This window comes from Lemur catta, chromosome 1 (assembly GCF_020740605.2).
Source record: "Lemur catta isolate mLemCat1 chromosome 1, mLemCat1.pri, whole genome shotgun sequence".
NCBI classification, from domain to species: Eukaryota; Metazoa; Chordata; class Mammalia; order Primates; family Lemuridae; genus Lemur; species Lemur catta.
In genome coordinates, this window is record NC_059128.1 from 234,269,052 (window position 1) to 234,296,368 (window position 27,317).

Consider the following 27,317-nt stretch of genomic DNA (forward strand, 5'->3'; position numbering starts at 1 on the left):
TGGAGAGTGGGATAAGAGAATAAGAAAGTACACAAGAAGAAAAATGTATATATGGTCCAGAGACCTTGTTAGTCATGTGGTTGGACACAGAAAGTAGTATTATCAGACAGCTAATAGGTCAGAGAAAATGGGAGAGTCACGCCACTGGAATTTTTAATGTGGTTTATGAAGAGGTAGAGTGGGATCTATTACTTAAGGTTTTCTTGGCTGCAAGTAGCAGAACTTAACTAGAGGCAACTGAAGCAATAACAATAACAATAATTTATTAGTGGGATCCTAAAGTAGCTCATAGTGTCTTAGAATAGTTGTACCATCAAGCATAATGGTATATGATGAAGGATTCACTTGTCTTTGAATTGGGAGATACCTCATACTTTTCGTATGTGCAAACTGACATCTTATTCTTATAGATTGATTTCTGATTGTCTCTTTGGTGTGTGATTTTGTTTTGATTATCAGATCTTTGTCTTAAATGGAGAGTCTTACCTTCCTCTACTGATTATCAGGAAAAAGAATTTCTTGACCTCTGGATTTGTGCTAATAATCCTAATCTCTTGGAAAACAGGTAGTTTTTGATAGTTTTAAAAAAATTCTTTATCTATTTTTAATTCCTAAATTTCATATGCATGAACCTGGAGAATGTCAGTTAGAGATAGATTTTAGCTTAGCAGCTTGTATATCTTCAAACTCTCTCTACCTCTTTATTACCTGTGAAAAGATTATTTTATTGCTGTGCTTTTCCACCAAATAAAAGAGATCTGGATATAACTATTTGCAAACATTGGGGTGTGTAACTCTTGCTTCCATTGGTGTGAGACCATGACCCAGTGCTTAAGAGTTCTGCCTTCCAGTTCATTTTCATACAACATATAACCCTCCCAGGAGTGTTACTCTGAGAGTATTTGCAGGAGTGTTAAACTGTTAGACCATGTGCTTTTTCTATTTAAGTCATATATTGATTTCAGTGTTTATGCTCTTGGAGGAAAAAGTTCAGACTAATAATAGCTTTCTCTTACTTAGCAATGATATATGCTATCTCATTCCATCTTTACAAAAGCCCTGTGAACTTCCCCATTTCTGAGAGGAGAACACAGAGAGGCTAAGAAAGGTTCAGGGACTTTTCCAGGATTCCTCCTAGACCTGACACTGGAAGCCAAGCCTCTGGTGCAAAACCTGTACTCCTTTTGCCTTACCACGCCTTCTCTGAGAAGGTGTTTTTTGCGTTTCTGATTCCATTCAAATACTTTTTAGTGACCAAAATATACCATTTTACAAATGGTAGCATTTGTGATCAGTAACCCTGACAGGGTAAAATGGAGGCATTCTTTTTCAGGCCTGGTTTTGTTTTCCATTTCGAGCACAGAGGAAGGCTATACATTTTTAACACAGCACCTGAGAAATAGATATCAGTGTGCTTCTGTTACATTCATGCTATGTAGTCATCTGCATTGAAAATATGGATTAGCCGCAGGGTGAAAATGATGCCTATTACTTGGCTGAACCAAAAAAGTTTGCATTTTGAAAAGGATGTTAAAAAATATCTATGGGTTATATTGCATATTAAAATTTAATTTATTTCCAGAAATTTTAAAAAGAAGACAATTGAATGGATTGCATTTTAATAAAATACTTGAGGTTTCTCTTTTTTGAATAAAACTTCATGTTCTTTTCTCAAATGAAATAGAAGCCTCTGTAGGTACCACCCCACAGATGTCTTCAAATCAACACTGCAGGTTGCTGTATATATAGTGGCTGTCCCTAGGATTTGTTTATCAACACCTTTCTTTGAAAATAACAATAATAACAAACACCGTATGTGGGTGAAATTAAGTGGTTTTTCATAGTAATATTTGGATTTGATTGTAGTTCTTCACTCTTCTCAGTTGGTAGGGGGCAAGAAAAATATATGCTGTGGCCCTAAAAAACAGAGAAATAATAGGTCTGATCTGTTTTGTTTTCCCTCACTGTTTCAGATGGGAGAAGGCTCTCTATTCTCAACCTCCTCCTCCCTCTGCTAGCCTAACACATTTGTATTTTCTGCGAACTTTGTCCCTCACTCCTCTTTTTGGTAGCTGAGTAAAACTCCTCTACACACCTCCCCCAGTGAATAGTAGAAAACTTCTTGACCTAGAGCAGGCTGGAAGAACTGACCCCAACACTTTACTGCATGTCCCCAGCCACGCCCTGAGTCAAAGCTGTGCCCAGTGAGAGTTGAATTTCTTATCTGCATCAAGCCTTGATGCCAAAGTGCACAAAATAATATCTTACTTTTTCAATAGTTTGGCTAACTCATTTCTCCAGTACATAGCCACAAAAGTAAAAGTAAGAAAAATGAAAGGCCTAGAACTTCCCGAACTATGTATTTTGAAAATAATTAGTATTTTTTTGAAACCATAAGGAGGAATGTGCTCATCCACAGCCTGTTTGTTGTTCATTTACAAATAATTTTACATAATTATATATGGCACGTATTAACCCACTAGTTATTAGAAACAGCACATCTGTAAGGCTGGGGAGCAGAGTGACTGCCAAAGCAGGTACTCGTAGAGCAGCAGGGCACGGGGACAGGGCACGGGGGCAGGGCACGGGGGCAGGGCACGGGGGCAGGGCGCTGCAGTCAGGCCACAGGGTGAAGGGGCTACACAGATCTCAGTAAGCCCTGAGGCTATCACTAAGCCTGCAACACATCTCATAATCACTGGTCTTCACAGTGATCCCCCATCACCTAACAAATGATCCACGTGTCCCAGAGGCATAAGTATTTGATACAGAGAGACATCGAGATTTCTATGCCAAATATTTTTGAGAAAAAATGTTTGGCAGTAATGAAATAAGCCTCAGTGATCTAAAGAACATTTTTACAAAAGGCCTCATTTTATGATAATGTAGGATAAGTGAAGCATTAACAAAATAATTGATATATTCTCCCACCCTCATAAATATATGCCATCAAGCTCTTTTGCGTGCAAATTGGAGATTTAAGGTCTTATATAACCTAAAGTAATCAATACAGTGCTCTTCCTTTGTATTTGAATTTTGGATATGTACCAAAAAGAGTAACTCTGTGTAGAAGCGAATCATCTTTTACAGACAGTAAATAGTTTTCTATTTCTTCCTGTTGTTAATCTTGTACTTGTTCATTCTGAAGTTGTCATCAGGTAGAAAAGCTACCCTCCATCCCGCTGGGCACCATGAACACAGTGTCATCATCAAAAAATGAGAAAGAGAAGCAACTTAGAGAGTCAGTCCAAAGGTATCAAAATAGACTGGCAGAACAGCAGCCACAGGTGAGCTATCATTAATTCTTTCCAAATTCTACTGTGACTCTTGAGCTGTTGGTTTCATATGTGCAAACTGACTAGTGGGGTTTACCTGAGTAAAAGGCATAGCCACTTTTTTCCATCGTTTTTATCATCTTCGTTTAATTTTGGATCTTAGGACTGTACTAGAGGGTGAGTCCAGAGGAGAGAGATGAGTTCCGTAAAAAATGCTGTCCGTGTGATATCTAAGCCTATCTACATACAATAATGCATGTGAGGAGTAAGGACATTTATTTCCACTCTGCAGCTACATAGAGAGCTTCACAGAGGTCAACCAGCATATCCGAGTTCAAGTAGTCCAGGTGGGGACACAGAGTTATATGTGTCCCACAAGGGGTAGGCTGTCTTTTATGTCATTAGGCTTCTTCCCTGAGGGTGGAGTTTTAAGGTGGAGCATTCTTTTAACACAAAAGAATGAAATGAAGTCATTTGGAGCAACATGTAGAGAACTGGAGACTATTATCCTACGTGAGGTATCTCAGGAATGGAAAACCAAACACCGTATGTTCTCATCATAAGTGGGAACTATTAATTATAGATGGGTACACATGGGCACAAAGTGATACAAAGGACAAAAGAAAACCAAGAGTGGGGAGGGTGGGAAGGTAAGTGTGGGATAAAAACTTAACCTGTTGGGTATAGTGAATAGTACTCTGGTGATGGGCACACCAAAAGCCCTGACTTAAGCATTATACAGGATATCCTTGTAACAAAAACACTTGTACCCCTTAATTACTATTCTCAAACTCCTGACCTCAAGCGATCCTCCCTCCTCAGCCTCCCAGAGTGCTAGGATTACAGGTGTGAGCCACCATGCCTGGCCAGCCTTAATTAATATTCTGAAATTTAAAAAATATTTACTTAAAATTCAACAAAGAAAAAAATAAAATATTAATAATACTAAAAAAAAAAGTTATTTTAAAAGATGTTAAGGCTGGGTGGGATGTCTCACACCTATAATCCCAGCACTTTGGGAGGCTGAGGCAAGAGGATCATTTGAGCACAGGAGTTCAAGACCAGCCTGGGCAACATAGTGAGACCCTGTCTCTACAAAAAATAAAAAATTCAGCTGAGCATGGTAGCACATGCTATAGTCCCCAGGTACTCAGGAGGCTGAGACAGGAGGATCGCTTGAGCCTAGAAGTTTGAGGCTACAGTGAGCTATGATTGTATCATTGCATGCCAGCCTGGGTGACAGAGCAAAACCCTGTCTCAAAAAAAAATTATATATATATTTATATATATATATATAAACCTATTAATTTATTAATTCAGAAAGTCAGCCATATTTGTTAAGAAAATTCAATAAATAAAACATTATTATCAATAAACATAGGTAACCATGACAATTTCAGGTGTAAGAAAATATGTCATGTAGAAAAATCATTTTACTTTCATAACTAATAAAATAATTAGATCTCTGTTTTATAGATTTAGCACTGAAATTCAGAAATTTTAAATTGTGTAGCCTGTCAGCTTCGTCAGATAGCACTTGAGAAGTTCAGTCGTGTGTATCCAGATGTGTAAACTCTTCCGTAGACATCAGAAAATAAAATGCTTATTAAAATAGAAAATTCAATGATAGGGTGGGAGTTAAGGCCCCCCTGCTTTAGCACCAGATTATTACGTGTGTTCCTGGGATCTTAGAAGATAAACTTTATCTTTTTTACCTCACCCACCTCGCTAGCCATCTGCAGTGCGAGTCAGTGAGATGGCAGCCAGTGAGGCCTGATCCCTCTCCTTAGCCTGGACTCTTAGGGTCTCTCTTGGAAAGACACCAAAAGTCACTTTGGAAACATTCTCCTTCCCACTCCCCACCTTCAAAAAGTGGCTCAACTTTCTACAGTTTTTAAGGCCTTTAGTCATGGGTTTGATAACAGAATTCAGAAGTAAAGGGGTCACAGCCTTTTAATAAATAATTTGGTAAATTCAGATATTTTCATTATGAAATATCTTAGTTCTGTTTTGTTTCTTATTTTATTTACCACTGCTTGCTTCTGTGAAGGCATCCAACACATTCTGAATTGATTTTATCTTTATTATCATCTCTGGGTTTTTTTTTTTTATTTTTCCTTTTCTGTAGAGACCAGAGCTTACACTTGGATATTAATAGTGTCAATCACAAAGACTTAATTAGCTGGTTGTTCGTTTAGGATTGGATGTTTTATTCATCCTTGAGGTAGGATTTTGATAGCAGCTGATGGAATAATAGATTTGGGCCATCAGTTCTGCTTATTCTTTCCTTCTTGATAATTGATGTTTTCCATAAAAATTTAAGCCAGGATTGTTTCAAATTGAAAGAAACAAGTTTAGCAGTACTTACAGAGAAAGCTACTGCTGTTAGTTCAAAGGGCATAAGAATCCTCACCATTCTCCCTTGTCCTTTTGTGAAAGGAAGATTTCACAAAATCCTCTTGTGAAAAGATTCCTAGCATCTTTAACATATTTTCAAGCAGTGACTCTCACTGACTGTGTTTTTGTGATAATCAACGAAAGCTCTGGGTTGGGGTTTCCCTAACCACAGGCAACCATTTAATTTTGAGGAGATCACTGAGTACGTACTTGGTCTTTGGTCTCTCCCAGGCTGGGTATTGTGGGGAACACAAAGTAACTCTGATACCAGAATGTTAGCTCCAAGAGAGCAGAGATGGTCTTACTTTTACTTACTGTTAATCGGTATTACTCCATACAGTGCCTGGCATATACTAGGTACTCAGTAGATAATTGTTGAATCAGTAAATAATACAAATAATATACAGTCTTGTCTAACAGCTATTTAAAAATTAGCAACTACCATAAGACAATATTAGTTCAATACTTGTCTGAACTGAAACTAAAATAGAAGTTTTCTACAAAAGATGGTGAGGACAGCTTCAAAGAAAATTTCATAGCTGAAGTGGCACTTAACTTGTGAAATCTGTTTAGGAAAAATAGAGGGTCAAAAACAGGACATTCCAGGTGAGAAGGACAACATAAAGGAAGTCTTGGAGATGAGCGCTGACTTATTCCTTCATGGAACCAATCTTTTAAATTGCATGCTAAGCTTATGTATTTTTAAAAGTAAATCCTAGCATTTATGTGGCATATCTGTCTTTTAAAAATGATGCAGGTCGTTACAATGATACAACTCGTATATAATTATGATATGTTAATTGCTGATTAGAAGACCTCTGTAAGATGATCTCAATTTCCTCTTTTTACAAAAATAATCATGAAAATGTTCAAAAACTATATTTTAGTGATATCTGCCTGATGCCAGAAACAAAACCCAAAACTATCCAAAGTTTAGTGTGAATTTACTGTCTTCCTGACTGCCCTTTAGAAGAAATGTTAGAATGTGATATAAGCAAGGATGGGAAAGCCAGAAAAGCAGGACATTGGCTCCAGGTGCAGTGTAGACATGATTCAGGTGTAGGCTAGACACCACTGGAAAAATCAAGTTTATTACCATGATTCACAATATCTATTGTTGGTGTCCATTCATCCAATTTCTCAGTGTCAGGAAATCATAAAATATGTGCCATGTAATTATTCTTTGCCTTTCTCCTATTCTCTCTTCCTGTCTCTCATTGCCAGTGGCCATCTATCCATTGACCAGAACTGGGAACAAATATAAAAATGACCTAGCCCTACACACCCTGTTTCTTAACTCTCTTGCATTTCAACTTTCATGGCAGCAGTCATCCTTATCTGGACAATGAAGGGTTCACTAGGTAAATCAAAGATCTTTCTGGATTTTAGGTTTTGTGGTTATCTCATGATTTGGTTACCCCTTTTACCATCAAGAGATAATGAAGAAAATGAAGTCCTCTAGGAGAAAATGACGTAGCTAGGTTCAAAGATATCATTTACACATGGTATTTTATCTAATTCCTATAACATTCCAGCTCATTTTACCTTTTAACAAAGAGGAAACTAAAATCAAAGAAGTTAAATAAGTTGAACCAAGTCACACCTCTTTACGTGGTGAGGTTGGATTTTGTTTCTTTGTTGCCTAATTCCAGCACCATGTTTCTCACAGTCTCATAAGAATAATACAGACAAAAAGGACATGAGAACACTTATAAAGGCAACAAATTGTTACGTTGCAAATTGTATTTGTTAAGGGAAATACGTAAGTTCAGTATACCTAATAGGGGAGCTCAAATTCAAGATCTGTCACCTGTGGTGCACTTTGCAGAGTAAAAGCGTTGTTCTCCATGTAATTGATAAACTGTACTGACAAGCCAAGATCCTCATTATAAATTGTGGTTCTGAAACAACCTGTTCCCATCTTTCTCCTTCTGAATAGATTCATGAGTAATCTGTTCCTAATTCCACTTTCAGCTTCATTCCTCATTGCTTGCTCATTTCTATACTGAGTGACAAGTGCCACCTACTGGCCAAATGACAAAGCATTTTTATTTTTATTGTGTCACTTCATTGTTCAGCTGCTAATTGGCATATTACATGGATAATTGTATTTTTCAGTAAACCTAGAAAATAATTTTAAAACCATACAGTAGAGTTATGAAATCAGTTCCTCTACATTTGAAGACTTTCCAGTCCTCAAATTTGCCCCTTTGTCAGTTTTAATTCACAAGTTGGATTTCTCTTCTATGTTATATTGTATGACAAGGAAGATTATGTCATCATTATGCAAACAGAATACAGTTTTAGTTGCACTTCAGAGTTTTCTTGTACTACTTGAAATCTACTTCATACCCTTGATCATTAAAAGGCAAATCATAACTTTATTCCCTGAATTAAGCTGCCCTATGTTTACCCCTTTGTACCTAAGAAATGTTAATGAGTAATATATTTGTATAATCAAGATACTTGTGCAGTGTATGATGAATTGCTTAGTATTCTCGAGGTCTTTCTGAATTAATATTCTCTAATTAATACAAATTTCTTAGCCTACAGGCTAGTCTGTCTCTAATCTGACCCTTTCTAGCCTCAATGTCTTCCACTCTTTTTTTTTTTAATAGCCTGGTATATTTTATTTATTTTTTTAATTTCAGCTTATTACGGGGGTACAAAAGTTTAGGTTATGTATATTTCCCATACCCCCCCCCCGAGTGGAAAAATAAGCACCACATGTACTCACCAGCAAATTGGTTTCCTTGATCATCACCTAAGTGCACATTTGGGAATAACACCAATTGGGCGTCAGGCAGATGTGGGGGGGGAGGGGATGGATGTATACCTACATGATGTCTTCCACTCTTTGGGGTGCTCCCACTGAGCTACTCTGTGCTCCTTACCTGTGCTGTCCACTTCCATGCTGCTCCAGTGCCTTGGTTCCTGCCATTTTTGTCTGGAGTGGCCTCTGGCCCTTCCCCAGTCCTTCAAGATCCCAAACTAATGCCGATCCCTGTAAGAAGTCTTCTTTCATTTACCTACCTGTAAAAATATCTCCTTCCTTCCACTTCCTTTTGTCCTATGTGTGTCTTTCTTAGAGCATGTTTTATTTTCTTCATGGCGTTATAGTTACTTTTGTATCTGATCTGTCTCCTGTATTGGATTATAAGCTTTTTGCAAGAAAGGACTATTATTTTTTATTCATCTTTGCATTCCCAACAGCACCTAGGCCTGCATATTTCATGTAATAGGTATTTACCAAACAATAAATGGAGGATGGAAAGAATAATTTGATTTATGCAGAATTCCTCAAAAAATGAATATTTTTCATTTGATTGGATTGGTTGATTCTATATAGGTAAGACTTACCAACTTCTGCATATATTATTGAAGACCGAAATGTTCTCACACTTGGTCAGAATAAAGTGTTATATTTGGATGGGAGTGCAGAGGCTATATTTGGATTTCATTTGTCATGTTCATAGTCTTCCCACCAAATGAATAGCCATTATGAAATTCCATGCCTGTTAAAAAGAAACTCCACCAATAGAATTCTATTCTTTCTCAGTGCTCATGTAGACACCCACACAAAAAATGAAATAGTATAATCTGGCAATTCCCACTTTGGTTGTTTTAGCAGTAAATGTAGAGCAAAGAAAGCTTGCCAAACTTTTAGCTGTGTTTTTCAAATTGAATGGCATATCTGAGTACAACTTTGTAATGAAGAATGTGAGTGCATTTTCCCATTTAGAATTTAATCTTTTTAATGTGTCGTTATTGTGTAGGATGCTGAGATTTCAAATCTGTATAACTACAGTGACAGATGCCTTAGAAAATATATTTATTCATCAACAATACTTTTCAACCTTCTTACATAAACTGCCATGATCTAAAATTTATGATACCTAAAGGCTCTTGTCTAACAAGAGACTATTATACGCATTATAGTTGAAATATTTTATTTTATTACTCTTTCTACAAAGATCTCATTTCTCTATGGTGATACATTGCTTTTTCAAGATGGATAATGCATAATATATTCACACTTCTGGACTCTATGTTCATAGCATACCAAATGAGATCTTAAACAAAATGCTTATGATCAAGTAGTCTAGAAGTTCCTTGAAGGCAGGTATCAGGTGTTGCTTTCTTCTGTGTACTTCCAACCACCATACCTGGTGCAGTGTTGGGCACAGTAGGTGGCTAAGAGAAGTTCAACTTCTCAACTTGTATTGCTGTCCAAATTATTTTTTACTTATCCTTTCTTGAGGAGCTGATATCACACTTCCTGACAGAACATTCTTAACTTACTAAAGAAACCCAGACAGCGCTAGTGGTTAAAGGAGCATCAGAACAGCCTGGCTTCGTGGCATAGTGTGTTCAGGGAGCTCAGGATATTCTCAGCTCCTGGTTTCATAAGTCACTTTATTTTTCCTTGGGATTGGGACTGAGGAATGCTATCCATTGTTGCCTGCTCCTGGGTTTCATAGAAGTGACCAAATGCCATCACCAAAGGCTGATAGGAGTTTGAGTCCAGAGAGAACCTATTCTTCCTCAAAGAAGGACAGAAAGAAATAGCTTTCACATTGGCTGGCAGTCTCGCCACTTTATATTCCTCTCTTTGCATGCCAGTCAGTCATTCCTATTCAGATCAGCAGAGATGGAGAGAGAAATAGAGGTTCGGGTGTGTTGCCTGAAATGATTATTGCTGCAGGGAATACTAATTTGGGTTTTAATGCAAATATACCTATTTGATCTCTGCCCTACAAAAATTTCTTAAGCACCTGAACTGTATGTACAACCAGTCCTCAATTAGTGTGCATGCTAATCAGGGACTATCAGAGGCTGCCTGGTGTCCTGGACGTACCTTAGGGCCTGTTCCCTGACTCTGCTCAGAGTAAGATACAGGTAGTTGGCTTCTTTCCACAGCAGGCTGCTCATTGCTCCCCTGAAAAAGAAGTCTGTACCTCTGAGCTTGTACCTCTCTCTCTGAGCTTGAATTTTGTTTTTCATCTTGTTTAACGTAATTTTACTCTTACTCAGGACCTCACTTTACATTTTTAATTTAGTTCAGGGAACTGTACTTCATGATTGTTGTTGTGATTTTGAACTCAAACACTGTATCTTATACCCTTGATTTATTTATTATTTATTTATTTTGAAATTTGCTACTTTCTATTTTTTGAAAATATGTGTAAGCACATTTAAAACAAACATGTAAATAGAAAAATTATATACATGATCCTTTTTTTAAGTTTTTTAAAAATTTCAGCACATTATGGGGGTACAAATGTTTAGGTTATGTACATTGGCTTTGCCCCACCTGAGTCAGAGCCTCAGGTGTATCCATCCACCAGACAGTGTGCACCATACCCATTATGTGTGTATATACCCATCCTCTCCTCCCCACTCCCATCTGCCTGACACCCGATGAATGTTATTACTATGTGTGCACTTAGGTGTTCATTAGTTAAAACCAATTTCATAGTGAGTACATGTGGTGCTTGTTTTTCCATTCTTGGTATGCTTCATTTAGTAGAATGGGTTCCAGCTATCCAGGATAATATAAGAGGTGCTAGATCACCATTGTTTTTTTGTGGCTGAGTAGAACTCTGTGGTATACATTTACCACATTTTATTAATCCACTCATGTATTGATGGGCACTTGGGTTGTTTCTACATCTTTGTGATTGTGAATTGTGCTGCTATAAACATTTGAGTGCAGATGTCTTTTTTATAGAATGTCTTTTGTTCTTTTGGGTAGATGCCCAACAAACTTTTCAATTTTTAAAAAGTTTTTGACTCTTTTGTAATAACACAGCTTAAATCTGGTTCCTTCCTTTATATCGATTCCTGTAGGCTTGAGTAAAATTCAAAGTTGTTCTTATTTAGGTCTGTTTTTGTACCTTAAATAATATTTTACCAATCTGTATTTTAACCTTTTCATTCCTTCATTTAGCCTTCCTGACCAGGCCCAGCCTTCTAACCAGGGCATGAGGTCTGCTGACACATCAGGAGTTCCCACCCATTTCCAGATAACTAACTGATGTTGGTCCATGATCTTGGCTTCACAGTGATCTAGAATCATCTTTCCTCTATTCAGAGGGACCTCAAGAAGGTCATCTAGACATAAGCCAAGATCACTAATAATAATTCCTGGCATTTGAAAATAACAAAGAATTATTTAAAATGTTCAGAACAGGGGCCTATCTAGATTTGTTCTGTTTTGAGCCTGAGATTGAGACCATTTGGGGGACTCCTTTTAAGAAAGAAAATACCAAATTATAAATATGTAGTTAGGACGGGGCCACAGAAGACGCCTGTGTAAGGGAGGGGTTGAGAGGTTAAGCTTCATTTTCTTTATGGTTCATCTACCATTTGTTTCTGCATATATTATACCATTTGGTCACCACAGGGGTTTTTGTTGTAAAAGATAATTAAATATTTTTTATATTTCAAGAAAATAGATAATAGGATAAAAATAAACATAAGAATTGGTTGTTTGGGAAAAATTTCAGGAAAGGATAAGTTGTCAAAAATAATTTAAGAAGAGTAGAAAGCTTGATAACTATAGAAAAAAATGAACGTTTTTAAAAAGTTACTTGTAAGAAAAGCTGGTGTTGGAAGTTCTGAGTGAGTCCTTTTAAACATTCAAAGATGAAATTACTCCCAATTTTTTTTTAGAGCAGTTTAAGGTTTGCAGCAAAATTGAAATGAAGGTACAGAGAAACCCTATATACCTCCCATTCCCATGTATGCTATTGTCATTTATCAACATCTCCCACAAAATGGTATATTTGTTACAATTGATGAGCCTACAGTGACATCATTACCACCCAGAGTCCATAGTTTACGTTAGGGTTCCCTCTTTGTGTCATGTATTCTATGTGTTTGGGTAGAAGTATAACAACATGATCTATCCACTATTGTATCATAGACAGTAGTTTCACTGCCCCCAAATTCCCCTGTGCTCCCCCATTCATCTCTTTCCCTTCCCCAAACCCCAGCTAATCTTTTTACTGTCTCCACAGTATTGCCGTTTCCAGAATGTCATGTAGTTGGTATCATACAGTGTGTTGGCTTTTCAGATTGGCTTCTTCAATTAGTAATATGCATTTAAGTTTCCTCCATGTTGTTTCATGGCTTCATAGCTGATTTCTTTGTAGAACTGAGTAAGATTCCATTGTCTGGATATACCACAGTTTATTTATCCATTCACCTATTGAAAGACATCTTGGTTGCTTGAAAATATTTGCAGTTGCGAATAAAGCTACAATAAACATCTATATGCAGATTTTTATGTGGATATAAGTTTTCAGGTTTTTTGGTAAATATAAAAATGTGTAATTGCTGGATCCCATGGTAAGAATGTTTACTTTTGTAAGAAATCAAAAAATCTGTCTTCCAAAGTGGCTGTACCATTCTACATTTTGTATTCATTTCAGCAATGAATGAGAGTTCCTGTTGCTGCACATCCTCACCAGCATTTAGTGTCGTCAGCGTTCTGGATTTTGGCCATTATAATAGTGTGTAGTGCTATCTTACTGTTGTTTTAATTTACATTTCCCTGGTGATATATGATGTGGAGCATCTTTTCATATGCTTATTTGCTATCCATATATCTTCTTTGTTGAGGTGAATGTTAAGGTCTTTGGCCCATTTTTTAATTGAGTTGTTTTCTTATTGTTGAGACTTAAAGAGTTCTTTTTGTATTTTGGATACCAGTCCTTTATTAAATAGCCTTTTGCAAATAATTTGTTTTTATATTTCTAATTCCCTTCTCTCCAGTCTCTTCCCTAAGATTTCCATAATTACGTATATTTTTGGTGAATTACCAAACTACCTGCATGATTACTGTAACAGTACATGCTACATAGATGAAGGAACCTAAATGAGGATAAAAGGATGAAATGATAATAGCACTACAACGTGCCACTGTTAGAGGTGCTCTAAATGCACTGACATTTAATCTTCATGACAATCCTATGATTTAGTTTCTGTTTTATAGTTGAGGAAACTGAGGCACAGACAAATAATTTGCTAAAGATGAGTTAGGAAACTATAGAACCATGATTTCACCCGGCCTAACCTGACTCCAGACCTCTCACTCTGTTACTAAACTCTACGTCTCTCTGGCTGCGGTGACATAAACAACATAGGAATAGAGCTATATCTAAAATATAAGATTGGGTATTAGTTCAACACGGTTTGAACTACTGTGCTTTCCTGTTTTCTATTTGGATCCATAGCTCTTCTGTGTAGGAGAAATTGAGAAATTAATAGCTAATAGTAATCATACTTTATCTTTTTGAGGAGCTCTATCTGTATTAGGCAGATGGGGAAGGTGAGTGGTTGTTTTGGAAATGTGTACAGAAGAAGGGATGCTTAGGAACTCTTTGAAGAAGGCAGAAGAAGTAGGATGTGGTGGACAACATTGGCCTGGTGTTAGGATCCTTGACTTCAGATCCCACCTCTGTTGTTTATAAGCAGAGTGACCTCAGGCCTGTCTGATATCTCTAGCCCTCTATCCTAGTACCCCTAGCCCTGTAAAAGGAAGGGGGGGCATTAAGCTAGGTGATTGCAAAGACCCATCAAAATATTAGAACCATGAGTACTTTTTTGCCCATCTTCTATAACAAACTGTTAAGTTTTTTTAATATATTTTTTAATTTTTATTATTTAAACATATTGTGGAGGTACAAAAGTTTAGGTTTGGCTATCTGTATTTATTGATATTATTTGGACTGCAAAGTTGAGGTTTCTGAAGCAGAGCAGATTATTATTTAATTGTAGCAAATAATCATGCTTATTCCTCTTTGCTCCAATTCTTACCCCTGTGGCAATGGATAGGATGAGAGACAGAGCAGATGTTATTCTTTTTATGCTGGGGTTTGTACTGCAGGTGAGGAACTCCGAGAAAAAGGAATCTGTGCATTTATATAGGAAAGTGGCAGCCATCCTCCCACGCTCCTTTGCTCTTTAAGAAGGATCGTGAGTTTTAACTCTTACTCTTTGAAATATAAATAACTAAATCTATCTGGAGAGACAGATAAAGTTAAGACTCCATGGGGAGGCTAGGTGCTCTTGTGCACCCCATGGGTGGGTGCTATGTGCCCCACCGATGCTGGGGAACCCAGGCAGAGCAGGTGCCCATAGACCCAACAGCCACTGCTGTTGCCTGAGTGGTTCTGCTCAGCCACAGCTGCTGTGGGATCTGGGTGGAGCACACACTCATGGCCCTGGGTTCCCGCCACCTCTGCCTGTGTAGCACTGCCACCAATGGACCTGGGCTGGGTTAACGCTCATGCCGCCACTGCTGCCATCACCACCAGATCTGGGCAGAGCAAACAGCCAGTTCACCATGCACCAAACATCTTCTGCGTGTCCCTGTGTGCCCACCACAACCCCTACCCCCCAACCATGACAACCACAGGGGAATGGGAATATGCAGGAAAGCAGCGGTGTTAAAGGCACACCTCTCCTGCCTGGTTAGTCCCAGAGTAGGACTCAAGCACGCCATCCAGAGACCTCTCCTTCTCTTCAGGCCGCAATGGAAATCTCAGCAGAGGAGAACAGGTGTACTACAAAGCTATCTGTTTTGAGCTGTGGGAAGAGGTTCCAGATGAAAAGGAATCAGCATAAGAATTCTGACAACATGAAAAAAACAGGCTGTTTTGACACCCAAAAAGGATCATACTAGCTCTCTAGCAATGGTCTCCAACCAAAAGAAAATTTTTGAAATGTCAGATATGGAATTTAGAGTATGGATTACTCTAAGATAAATGGGATTGATGAGACAGTTGAAAATCAACACAAAGAAATGAAAGAAATAATTCAAGACATGAATGAAAAATGAACTAAGGAGATAATATAAGAAAAAATATAATAGAACTTCTGGAAATGAGTCATTTAGGTAATATCAAAATACAGTGGAAAGTATTAACAACAGACTAGACCAAGCAGAAGAAAGAATTTCAGAGCTTGAAGATAAGGCTTTCGAATTAACCCAGTGAAAGATGAAGAAAAAAGAATGAACAGTCTTTCTGAGAAATATGGGATAATGTAAAATGAACAAATATAAGAATCATAGGTATCTGTGAGGGAAAAGAATAAAAAGTAAAAATCATGGAAAACATATTTGAGGGAATAGTGGAGGAAAATTTCCATGGTATTACTAGAGATTTGTACATTCAGTTACAAGAAGGTTAGTGAACACCTGGAAGATTCAAGGCAGATAGAACAACATCACCAGGCACATAGTCATCTGTCTGGCCAAAGTCAAAGTGAGGGAGAAAATCCTATCAGCTGCAAGATGAAAGCATCAAGTAACTTATAAAGGAAAACCAATTAGACTGAAGACAGACTTCTCAGCACTATGCTTACAAGGCAGAAGGGATTTGGGTTCCATTTTTAGTCTTTTTAAACAGAATAACTTTCAGAATTATAAGAATTTTACATCCTGCAAAACTAAGTTTTATAAATGAAGGAGAAATAAAGTCTTTCCCAGATAAACAAACACTAAGACAACTTGTCACCAATAGACCTGCCCTACAAGAGATGTTTAAACATGCTCTATACATGGAACAGAACAATTGTGACCCACCAGTGAAAAAATATCCAAAAGTTAAAACTCACAGCTCTTATAAAACCGTAATATAAGGGAGAAAACAAAGCAACTAGGTAACAATCAACATGATGACCAAAACAGTATCTCACATATCAATACTAACATTGAATGGAAATGGTCTTTTTTTTTTTTTTTTTTTTTTTTGAGACAGAGTCTCGCTCTGTTGCCCGGCTAGAGTGAGTGCCGTGGCGTCAGCCTAGCTCACAGCAACCTCAAACTCCTGGGCTTAAGCGATCCTACTGCCTCAGCCTCCCCAGTAGCTGGGACTACAGGCATGCGCCACCATGCTCGGCTAATTTTTTCTATATATATTTTTAGTTGGCCAGATAGTTTCTTTCTATTTTTAGTAGAGACGGGGTCTCGCTCATTGCTCAGGCTGGTCTCAAACTCCTGACCTCAAGCAATCCACCCGCCTCGGCCTTCCAGAGTGCTAGGATTACAGGCGTGAGCCACCGCACCTGGAAATGGTCTTAATGCCCCACTTAAAAGATATAGATTAGTTGAATGAATTATAAAATAACCTACAACTCAATTATATGCTGTCTCTAAGAAAATCATTTAACTTACAAAGATTCTCAAAGACTTAAGGTCTAAAGGGGTGGAAAAAATATTCTACATAAATGGAAACCAAAACCAAGCAAGAGTTGCTATTCGCATATCAGATAATATAGACTTTAAATTAACAATGGTTAAAAAAAAACACAAAGATGGTCATTACATAACAATAAAGGGATCAATTCAATAAGAAGATACAACAATCCTAAATATATTTGTACCTAATGCAGGAGCTCTCTGATTCATAAAACAAATTCTACTAGATCTAATGAAATAAATAAACAGCAACAACATAATAGCTGCGAACTTCAACACTCCAATGACAGAACAATACAGATCATCAAGGCAGAAAATCAACAAAGAAACACTGGACTTACATGGGACTCTAGAACAAATGGACCTAATAGACATTTATAGAACAGTCCACCCCAAAACTGCAGAATATACATTCTTCTCATCAGTACATGGGGCATGTTCCAAGATAGATCATATGTTAGGCCACAAAAGAAGTCTCGGAAAATTTAGAAAAGTCAAAGTTACACCATGTTTCTTCTCAGACCACAGTGGAATAATACCAGAAATCAATTCCAAGAGGAACTCTCTGAAAACTACACAAATATGTGGAAATTAAACAACCTGCTGCTGAATAATCCTTGAGTCAGTGACAAAATCAAGATGGAAATAAAAAAATTTTTTGAATTAAATTACAAAGGTGACACAAACTTCCAAAATCTATGAGATACAGAAAAGCAGTACTAAGGGGAAAGTTTATAGCCTTAAATGCCTATATCAAAAAGACAGAAAAATCACAAATTAACCACCTAATGTTACACCTCAAGGAACTAGAAAAAAAGAACAAACCAAATGCTCATCTAGCAGAAGAAAAGAAATAACAAATATTGGAGCAGAACTAAACAAAATGGAAACTACAAAACACAAAAAACAAAAGGATCAATGAAAACAAAAACTTGGTTCTTTGAAAAGATACACAAAATCAATAGATAACTAGCTAGATTAACCAGAAATAGAAGAGAAGGGATTCAAATGAGCTCAATCAGAAATGGAGACATTAAAACTGATGCCACAGAGATATAAGATATCATTTTAGACTACTATGAAAACCACTATGCACACAAACTAGAAAATCTATAGGAAATGAATATACTTTTGGAAATACATAACCTCACAAACTTGAATCAGGAAGAAACAGAAATCCTGAACAGACCAATAAAGAGTAGTGAGATTGAAACTGTAATACAAAATTTCCCAACAATAAAAAGCCCAGGACCAGATAGATTGACAGCCAAATTCTATCAGACCTGCAAAAAACTGGCACCTATCCTACTAAAACTGTTCTGTAACACCAAAAAGGAGAGAATCCTCCCTAACTCATTCTATAAAGCCAGTATCACCTTGAAACCAAAGTCTGGAAAGGACACAGCAAAAAAACAAAACTATAAACCAACATCCCTCATAAAAATAGATGCAAAAATCCTCAATATACTAGCAAACCAAATCCAACAGTACAACAAAAAGGTAATTCACCATGATTAAGTGAGTTTCATCCCAGGGATGGAAGGGTGGTTCAACATACACAATCAATAAATGTGATTTACCACATAAACAGAATTAAAAACAAAAAGCATGTGATCATCTCAATAGATGAGAGAAAGCATTAGATAAAATCCAGCCCCCTTTCATGATAATAACCCTCAACAAACTAGGCATAGAAGGAACATACCTCAATATAATGAAAGTCATATATGACAGACCCACAACCAATATCATAATGGGGAAAAGATGAAAGCATTCCCTCTAAGAACTGAAACAAAACAAGAATGTTCACTGCCACCACTTCTATTCAGCATAGTTCTGGAAGTCCTAGACAGAGCCATCAGGCAAGAGAAAGAAATAAAGAGTATCCAAATTAAGAAAGAGGAGGTCAAACTATCCCTGTTTGCCAATAATATGATCTTATATCCAGAAAACCCAAAAGACTCCACCAAAAGACTCCTAGAATTGATAAATTAATTCAGTAAAGTCTCAGTTTATAAAATCAAGGTACACAAGTACACAAATCAGTAGCATTTCTATAGACTAATAATAGTCAAGCTGAGAGTCAAATCAAGAATTCAATACCATTTACAATAGCTGCAAAGAAAATAAAATACCTAGGACTATACTTACCCAAGGAGGTGAAAGATATCTACAAGGAGAACTATAAAACATTGATGAGAGAAATTATAGATGACACAAATAGATACACTCAAATCCATGTCTTCAGCATTATACAATTCATTCATGTAACAAAAACCAGTTGTGCCCTTTAAATCTATTGAAATTAAAAAAAACTTTACAACCCAGGTGTTTTCTGTATGGTCCCCCATCTTATCCTTTCCTTAAAATGTGTAAACATATACCTCCTTGCAGGTCAATGTCCCTGGAGGTAAAACACTTCAGATGCTCTCTCTACTAATAGTCATAAGTTAAATTCTAAGATTTGTTCTATTAGCCCAGGTCCCAAGTTCAGTAAAATTTAATCAGAGTTCTAACTGCACAGAAAAAGAAAAATATTTTCTCTATAGTCCCACAAGGCATTGATATAAAATCAGAAAGAAGAATTCTATACTTTCCAAAGCTGTGAGTCTAAGATTATAGGGCTATCTGTATAAAAAACTTCACAGGTTTGTAGAAATACAGACTCCTGGGATATATATCAGACAGACTAAACCAAGAACCTCTGGGACTGGTGCTTTGGAATCTTCATTTCTGCCAGCTCCTCAGGTAATTCCGGTGCACCATGGATATTCACTCTTTTATTCCTGGCTTAAGAATTCTTCAGTCTTTGTGCTTCCAGAGACAGTTCATCTTAATGCAGCTTTTGCTGATTCAGTCTGTGATTTGCAGGACTTTCTGAACTCATAAAGAAATCTAATCGTCTTGCTAAAAGAGGCTATGAGTGTCATTTAAAAATAAATACTGATATTTTCAAGCTTTCTAGGGTGATGAATCTTTGAAATCTGAAAAGATGATTAAAAAAAGATGCTATCATTAGTAAGTAGCTACTCATTAAGTAACTCAGAATTTGAAACAGATTAACTGTTATTCAAATTTCTATTTTACAAAAATGCAATCAAAGATCTAAGAATGTGTTCCTCAAATAAGAAAAGCACATTTATGATTTTTTTTAAAAACCATATTTTTGAAATTACAGGCCAACCCCAAAACTGATCCTAGAAATCTTCATCTATCTATTAGTAGAAATGTATCTATTAGTGGAAATCTATATCTCTAATTAGAACCAGAGAGAAAAATTAGGAAGAAATTATTAACATTTTTCATTAAAGTCAACTTTATTTAGTACACTTAACATGTGCAAATTTAGTGCACTAATTATATGTATATCACTGTTTCTACATAAGATGCTTCAGTAGGTAAACCAAAATATCCTGCTTTTTGTTTTAATGCTTTAGAAAACTTTTTCCTAATCTTAGTATTTTGCTTTGGCCTTTTCCCTTCAGTTCTGCTGGATTATGAAATTATGCGAGTATTTCTTCTGTATCCATTATGATCTGGGCATCAAGCTAAGTTCGTTGCACTTTATAACTTAAAAGCCATTGCTAACTTCAGCAAGACAAGTTTCAGAGGGATAGCCAGGAGGGTTAAGAGGAAATGGTGAATGAAAAATAAAGAAATGGAAGGCAGGGGAATAAGCTATGTTAGGAAGTTTGGTGCTGAAGGATCAGAGGAAAATAGGGTTGTAGCTAGGGATTAGGTAGGATTGAGATAAATTTGTGGTTGGGAGAGATATGACAGTGTTTCTATCAAAATGGATGAGAACTTTGCAAAATTAATGGCAGACAGCAAACTACAGATTCAGCTCAGAGAACATGAGCTGAGAACACAGAGAACACAAAACAACAAAGAACATCAAAAAACACAAAACAAACACACAAATAAACAAAAAACCACACTACAACTAGTCATATGATAATCAAGCTATAGGGAACCAACCAAATACAAAGAAAAAAATTTGAAAGAAAATATTGGCAAACAGAACTCAGCAGCATTTTCAAAGGATACTGCTATTATGATCAAGTGGCATTAACTTCAAATTACATGAGAAGTCTCGCTAGAGACTAAGAGCAAGGAGCCAGTGAAATTGGAGAAATTTAACACATAGGAGAGATGCCAGCAAAGACAGGAAGGAAGGATTGCTAGGACCTAAAGGGGGGATTTAAATTAGGGTATGAGGAGGCTTTTTTTTCCTCTAAAATTGTGGGAAAGAAGTTAAGGGTGTTCACACATGTAATAACCTTAATTTTGTTTTCGTCTTTGTTTTCTACAAAGAGGAGGCAGGACAATCTGACAGCGAAAGTGGCAGGCTTTCTGTAGAGGGTATAATGAAGATTTGGAACAATCTTTGTGGGAATGGAAACAGAAGTTAATTAGGAACAAGTGAAAGGATTGTCCAGAAGAGTAGGAGAACTATACATATTTTTTGCGGTGTGGATTCAGCAGTTACATAGTTTGAGCATCCCTGATCTGAAAACCTGAAATCCAAAATGCTCCAAAATTCAAAATTTTTTTTTTTGTGTGGCATGATACAATAAGTGGAAAATTCACCTGACCTCATGTGACAGGTTGCAGTCAAAGCAGTCAAAACCTTGTTTCATATACAAAATTATTAGGAACATTTTATAAATTTACCTTCAGGTTATGTATTTAAGGTATATGTGAAACATAAATGAATTTTATGTTCAGACTTGGGTCCCCAAGATATTTCATTATGTATGCTCAAATATTCCAAAATCCAAAAAAATCCAAAACCTGAAGCACTTCTCTGGTCCCAAGCATTTCAGATAAGAGATATTCAACCTGTAGAAATTTTAGCAGCCTTAAATTTCTGAGCAGAGATGGAAGATGATCAATAATGTGATTGATCCAAGATTTAGGATTATCAGGATGGGTGTGGCAGAGTGTAGCCAATGTGATGGACTGGTTTTCTGAGGCAGAATCAAGGATGGAAAAGAAGTCAAGAAGGTGTGTGATAAATTGAGAGAAAAGAGAGAAACTGTAGGAAAATAAGTTCCAATGGATGTAAAGGGCATTGGTAGTAACCCTGAGAGGATTCGAAGAACTGTAAATTATAAGGAATAGAAAAGGATTTTAGAGGTAGAAAATTTTTAAGAGATGAAAATATGGTGTAAATTGCTGAAGTTGACTGAACTTGAGCTCTCTTTGGCATAACAAAGTAAAGTATGTGATAAAATTAAGGAAGAGGATAAGCAGAACTCAGATTAGTAGAAGGAATGGGACCAACATTCTTAAGGATGTGGTACATCTTTACTAAAGATATAGTGAAATTGTAACCCATTCATTGGCTATAGTAAAACCTTCCAGGTGTAGAACTAAGGGGGAAGAGGTTTTCGGTGCAGTTATCTTTGAGTGCTTTTCCCGTATTTCCTGCTGTATTCTTCTTATTACGAGTAAATTTTTGCTTTCACCATATTGGTGGAGGTCATTGTAGTGTCTGCTATTGTGTCTGTATTACCTTAAAATATTTTATTTGAACATAATTATTAATGTTTTTCTACTCAAAATGTAGTTAAGAAGTCTTTGCTGTGGTTTTCTATAATGTCTCAAGTTCTTTTATAGAAACAACTATGAAATTAAAATGAAAGAGCATAATTTATTGAACTTGTAAAGTTTTTAATTACTCAGAAGTCTGGTTTAGTGATGTGATTAGTAGTTCAGGTCAAAACCTATTACAATAAAGCTATATAGCAAAAAATAATTATCTTTAAGCTAACACTTAAAATATTGCAAAACCAAATAATTTAACAGAATCGTGTATTATTCTCAGGCCAGGTCAAATCCATTTTACTATATCAGGAGCAAGACTCATCCCAGGGTAATGCAGACACTGGAAAGAGTATACACTTGAATTTAGTATAAAGCATCTGAAAGGTGTGATAATATCCAACAGGTGGTGTGATAATATCCAACAGAAGTCACAATATGAATGCAGAATAGACTTGTGGCAGCATTTTAAATGTGGAAGAGATTAGTAGTAGGCTTTAGGGACATTTGTTTATTCTGTTAATCATCAGCATTTTATTGAGCACCAATAATACCAAAAACCTTGTACTAGGTACTACAGATAAAAGAATGAGTTTGGGAGTTCATAGTTATTGAGAGAAACACACATGTCAACACATAACTATAAGGCAGTGTGCTACATACAATGATAAAGGTAAGTAAAAGTGTTATAGGGGACTTTTGGTATAAATATAGCTATATATACTTAGCATTTCCCCATTTTTCTGAAAGTCTTCTAAGAGCAACAAAGAAAATAGAAAACAAAAATGTAAACTGAAAGTTCAGTCAAACTAGGAGACTGTCCTAGTCCATTTTGTGTTGCTATATCAGAATACCATAGACTGAGTAATTTATAAAAAAAAAAGAAATTTATTTCTCAAAGTCCTGGACGCTGAATAGTACAATATTAAAGTTCCAGCATCTGGTAAGGGCCTACTTGCTGCATCATCCCATGGCAGAAGGTGAAAGGGTAGGAGAGGGGGAGAGAGAGGGAGTGTGAGAGAGAGATACCAGACTTGCAACCTCAAACCCCTTTATAATTTACATTAATCCATTCCTTCACAAAAGTGGAGTCCACTTCTCATTAGTCCCTACCTCCCAAAACTGTTGCATTGGGGATTAAGTTTCCAACACATACTTTTTGGGGGACAAATTCAAGCCATAGCAGAGATACATGTGAAAATATTTCTTGCAGCTGCTCAAAACAGTAAAGATGATACAGAAGCTCCACAGGAGTAAGGGGAGAGAAATTGAAGAAAGAGCCTAGTAATAGCATATCAAAAGAATCAACACAAATACACTTACTGAAGATAGACACATCTGGAGATAGAAAAGCTATAGCCATTGTCTGCAATAGCCAGCAGGCAACAGGAACCCTACTGGACCAACTTTGATTCACAGTAGTAGAAAATGTGAAATGCACATGAAAGTACTCAAACAAGTCATATTTTTCAGAAACAGTTTTTTTAGAGATAAAAAGGAAAGAAGCTTTACTTGTGAAAAATAACTTTCCTAGAATGTTACCCCCCACCTGCCCTTTCTGTAGAAAGCTTTGGCAAAGAGCTGGTCTTGAAAAATCCAACCTTTATAATGATGTGTTAAAAACCAAACATTAGTATAGCATCCAAACAAGATATTGTACTAAAAAAAGAAAAAAGTTCCAATAAAATTTGAATAAGAAATCATGTAAATATATAACATGTAAATAAAATATAATAAAAGAAAAAAATTCTGCAAAATACAAATGGTAAAAAAGAAGCAACTGTGGTTGTTCATGATAAAAATTATCAGAAGATCAGAAAACTCCCTTAATGTGATACAGGGCATATACAAAAAAATTAGAGCTAAAGGCATACTTATTAGTGAAAGGCAAAATGTTCTTCCTCCTAAGATCAGGAATGAGTCAAGGAATTTCACTCTCAGCTCTCCAGTTCAACATTGTACAAGCAGTTCTAGAAAGAAAGAAAGACAAGGCACTCTAGAAAGAAAGAAAAGGCATTCAGATTATAGAGGAAGAGGTAAAACGTTTTTTACTTTTCAGATATGATAGTCTATGTAGAAAATCAGGTAAAATCTACAAAAAGTTATTAGAAATAGTGAAATGAGCTTAGCAGGGTTACAAGATACAAAATCAACATATAAAAATCAACTATTTCTAAATACTAGCAGCAAACAGTTGGAAATCAAATTTTTAAAAATATTCCAATAACAATAAAATATATGAAATACTTAGGGATAAATTTGACAAAAGATGTGCAAGACCTGTATACTGAAAACTACACAAAACACTGCTGAAGCCAGTATCACCCTGATACCAAAGCCAGGAAAGGACACAACAAAAAAAGAAGACTACAGACCACTATCCCTTATAAATATATACAAATTCTCAACAAAATACTAGCAAACCGAATTCAACTGCACATCAAAAAATAATCCACCATGACCACATGGGCTTCATCTCAAGGATGAGGATGGTTCAACATACATGAATCAATAAATATGATTCACCACATAAACAGAAGCCAAAACAAAGACCATATGATAATCTCAATAGATGCAGAGAAAGCATTGGACAAAATCCAACACTCTTTAATGATAAAAACCCTCAACAAACTGGGCATAGAGGGAACATATCTGAAAATTATAAAAGCCATATGTGAAAAACCCACATCCAACATCCTACTGTATGGGGAAAAGTTGAAAGCATTTCCCCTACTGGAACAAGACAAGAGTCCACTGTCACCACTTCTATTCAACATAGTGCTGTAAGTCATATCCAGAGTGATCAGGCAAGAGAAAGAAATAAAGGGTATCCAAATTGGGAAAGAAGAGGTCAAACTATCGCTTTTTACTGATGATATGACCTTATATCTAGAAAACCCCAGACTCTACCAAAAGATTTCTGGAACTGATAAGTAAATTGAGCAAAGTCTCAGGTTACAGAATCAATGTACACAAATCAATAACATTCCTATAGACCCATAGCAGTGAAGCTGAGAGTCAGATCAAAGGCTCAGTACTATTCACAATAGCCACAAAGAAAATGAAATACCTAGGAATATACTTAACCAAGGAGGTGAAAGATCTCTACAAAGAGAACTATGAAACACTGAGGAAAGAAATCGTGGATGACACAAACAAATGGTAAAACATCATGCTCGTGGATCGGCAGAATCAACATTGTTAAAATGTCCATACTACCCAAAGTGACTTACAGATTCAGTGCAATCCCCACCAAAATACCAATGCCATATTTTACAGATCTAGAAAAAATAATTCTATGCTTCCTTTGGAACCAGAAAAGAGCCCGAATAAGACAAAGCAATCTTAAGCAAAAACAACAAATCTGGAGGTGTCACATTATCAGACTTCAAACTATACTACAAAGCTGCAGTAACCAAAACAGCATGGTATTGGCATAAAAATAGAGACATAGATCAATGGAATAGAACAGAGAACCAGATATAAAACCATCCACATATAGCCAATTGATGTTTGACAAAGCAGGCAACAATATACGCTGGGGAAAAGAAGCCCCGATCAATAAATGGTGCTGGGAAAATTGGATAGCCACATGCAGAAGAATGAAACAAGATTCTTATCTCTCACCACTCTCAAAAAAATTCATGCAAGCTGGATAAAAGACTTAAATGTAAGCATGAAGCCGTAAGAATTCTAGAAGAAAATGTTGGAAAAACTCTTCTAGATATAAGCCTAGGCAAGGAATTATGAAGGAGACTCCAATGGCAATCACAGCAACAACAAAGATAAGTAAATGGGACTTGATTAAATTGAAAAGCTTCTACACAGCTAAGAAAATAATCAACAGAGCAAGTAGACAACCTACAGAATGGGAGAAAATATTCACAAGCTATACATCCAATAAAGGGCTAGTAACTGGAATCTACAAAGAACTCAAGCAAATCAGCAGGAAAAAAAGAAAAACTCCATTAAAAAGTGGGCAAAAGACATGAATAGAAACTTTTCAAAAGAAGAGAGACAAATGACCAGTAAGCATATCAAAAAATGTTCAATGTCAGTAATCATCAGGAAAATCCAAATTAAAACCACAATGAAATATCACCTTACCCCTGTTAGAATGGCTTTTATTAAAAAGTCCAAAAATAATAGATGCTGGCATGCATGCAGAAAGGAACACCGAAATACTGTTGATGGGACTGCAAATTAGTACAGCCTCTATGGAAAACATTATGGAGATTCCTCAAAGAACAAAAAGTAGACCTACAGTTGATCCAGCAATCCCAGTACTGGGTATTGACCCAAACGAAAATAAAACATTTTATCAAAAAGATACCTGCACTTGAATGTTTATTGCAGCACAATTCACAATTTCAAAGATGTGGATCAACCCCGGTGCCCATCATTTCGTGAGTGGATTAACAAAATGTCATATATGTATACTATGGAATACTGCTCAGCCACAATAAAGGATGAATTAAGGCATTTTGCAACAATGTGGATGGAACTGGAGACCATTATCCTAAGTGAAGTATCTAAAGAATGGAAAAACAAACACCATATATACTTGCTATTAAATTGGAACTAACTGATGACCACAGATATGCACAGAGGGAAGTAAACCTCTGTGGAAATCAAGCAGGAGGACGAGGGGAAAGAGGATGAGTGAAAACCTACCGAATGGATGCAGTGAACACTATCCAGGTGATGGGCATACTTATAACCCTTATTGAAGCGTAACAAAAGCAATCCATGTAACCGAAAACATTTGTACTCCCATATATTTTGAAATAATAATAAAAAAGCCACACTGCTGAAAAAATTAAATAGATATCTTATGTCATGTGTTTGAAGACTCAATATCATTAAGATGTCGGATCTCTCCAGTTGGC

At 36.4% G+C, this 27,317-nt stretch overlaps 1 protein-coding gene across 1 annotated transcript in view; it reads left to right on the plus strand.

Moving 5' to 3' along the window:
- MORC1 (MORC family CW-type zinc finger 1) overlaps positions 1 to 27,317 on the plus strand; it is a 168,629-nt gene that overhangs the window by 89,649 nt on the left and 51,663 nt on the right. Inside the window, 2 exon segments of the mRNA XM_045566120.1 lie at positions 460 to 565; positions 3,149 to 3,287. Coding sequence (XP_045422076.1) covers positions 460 to 565; positions 3,149 to 3,287 — 245 coding nt within the window.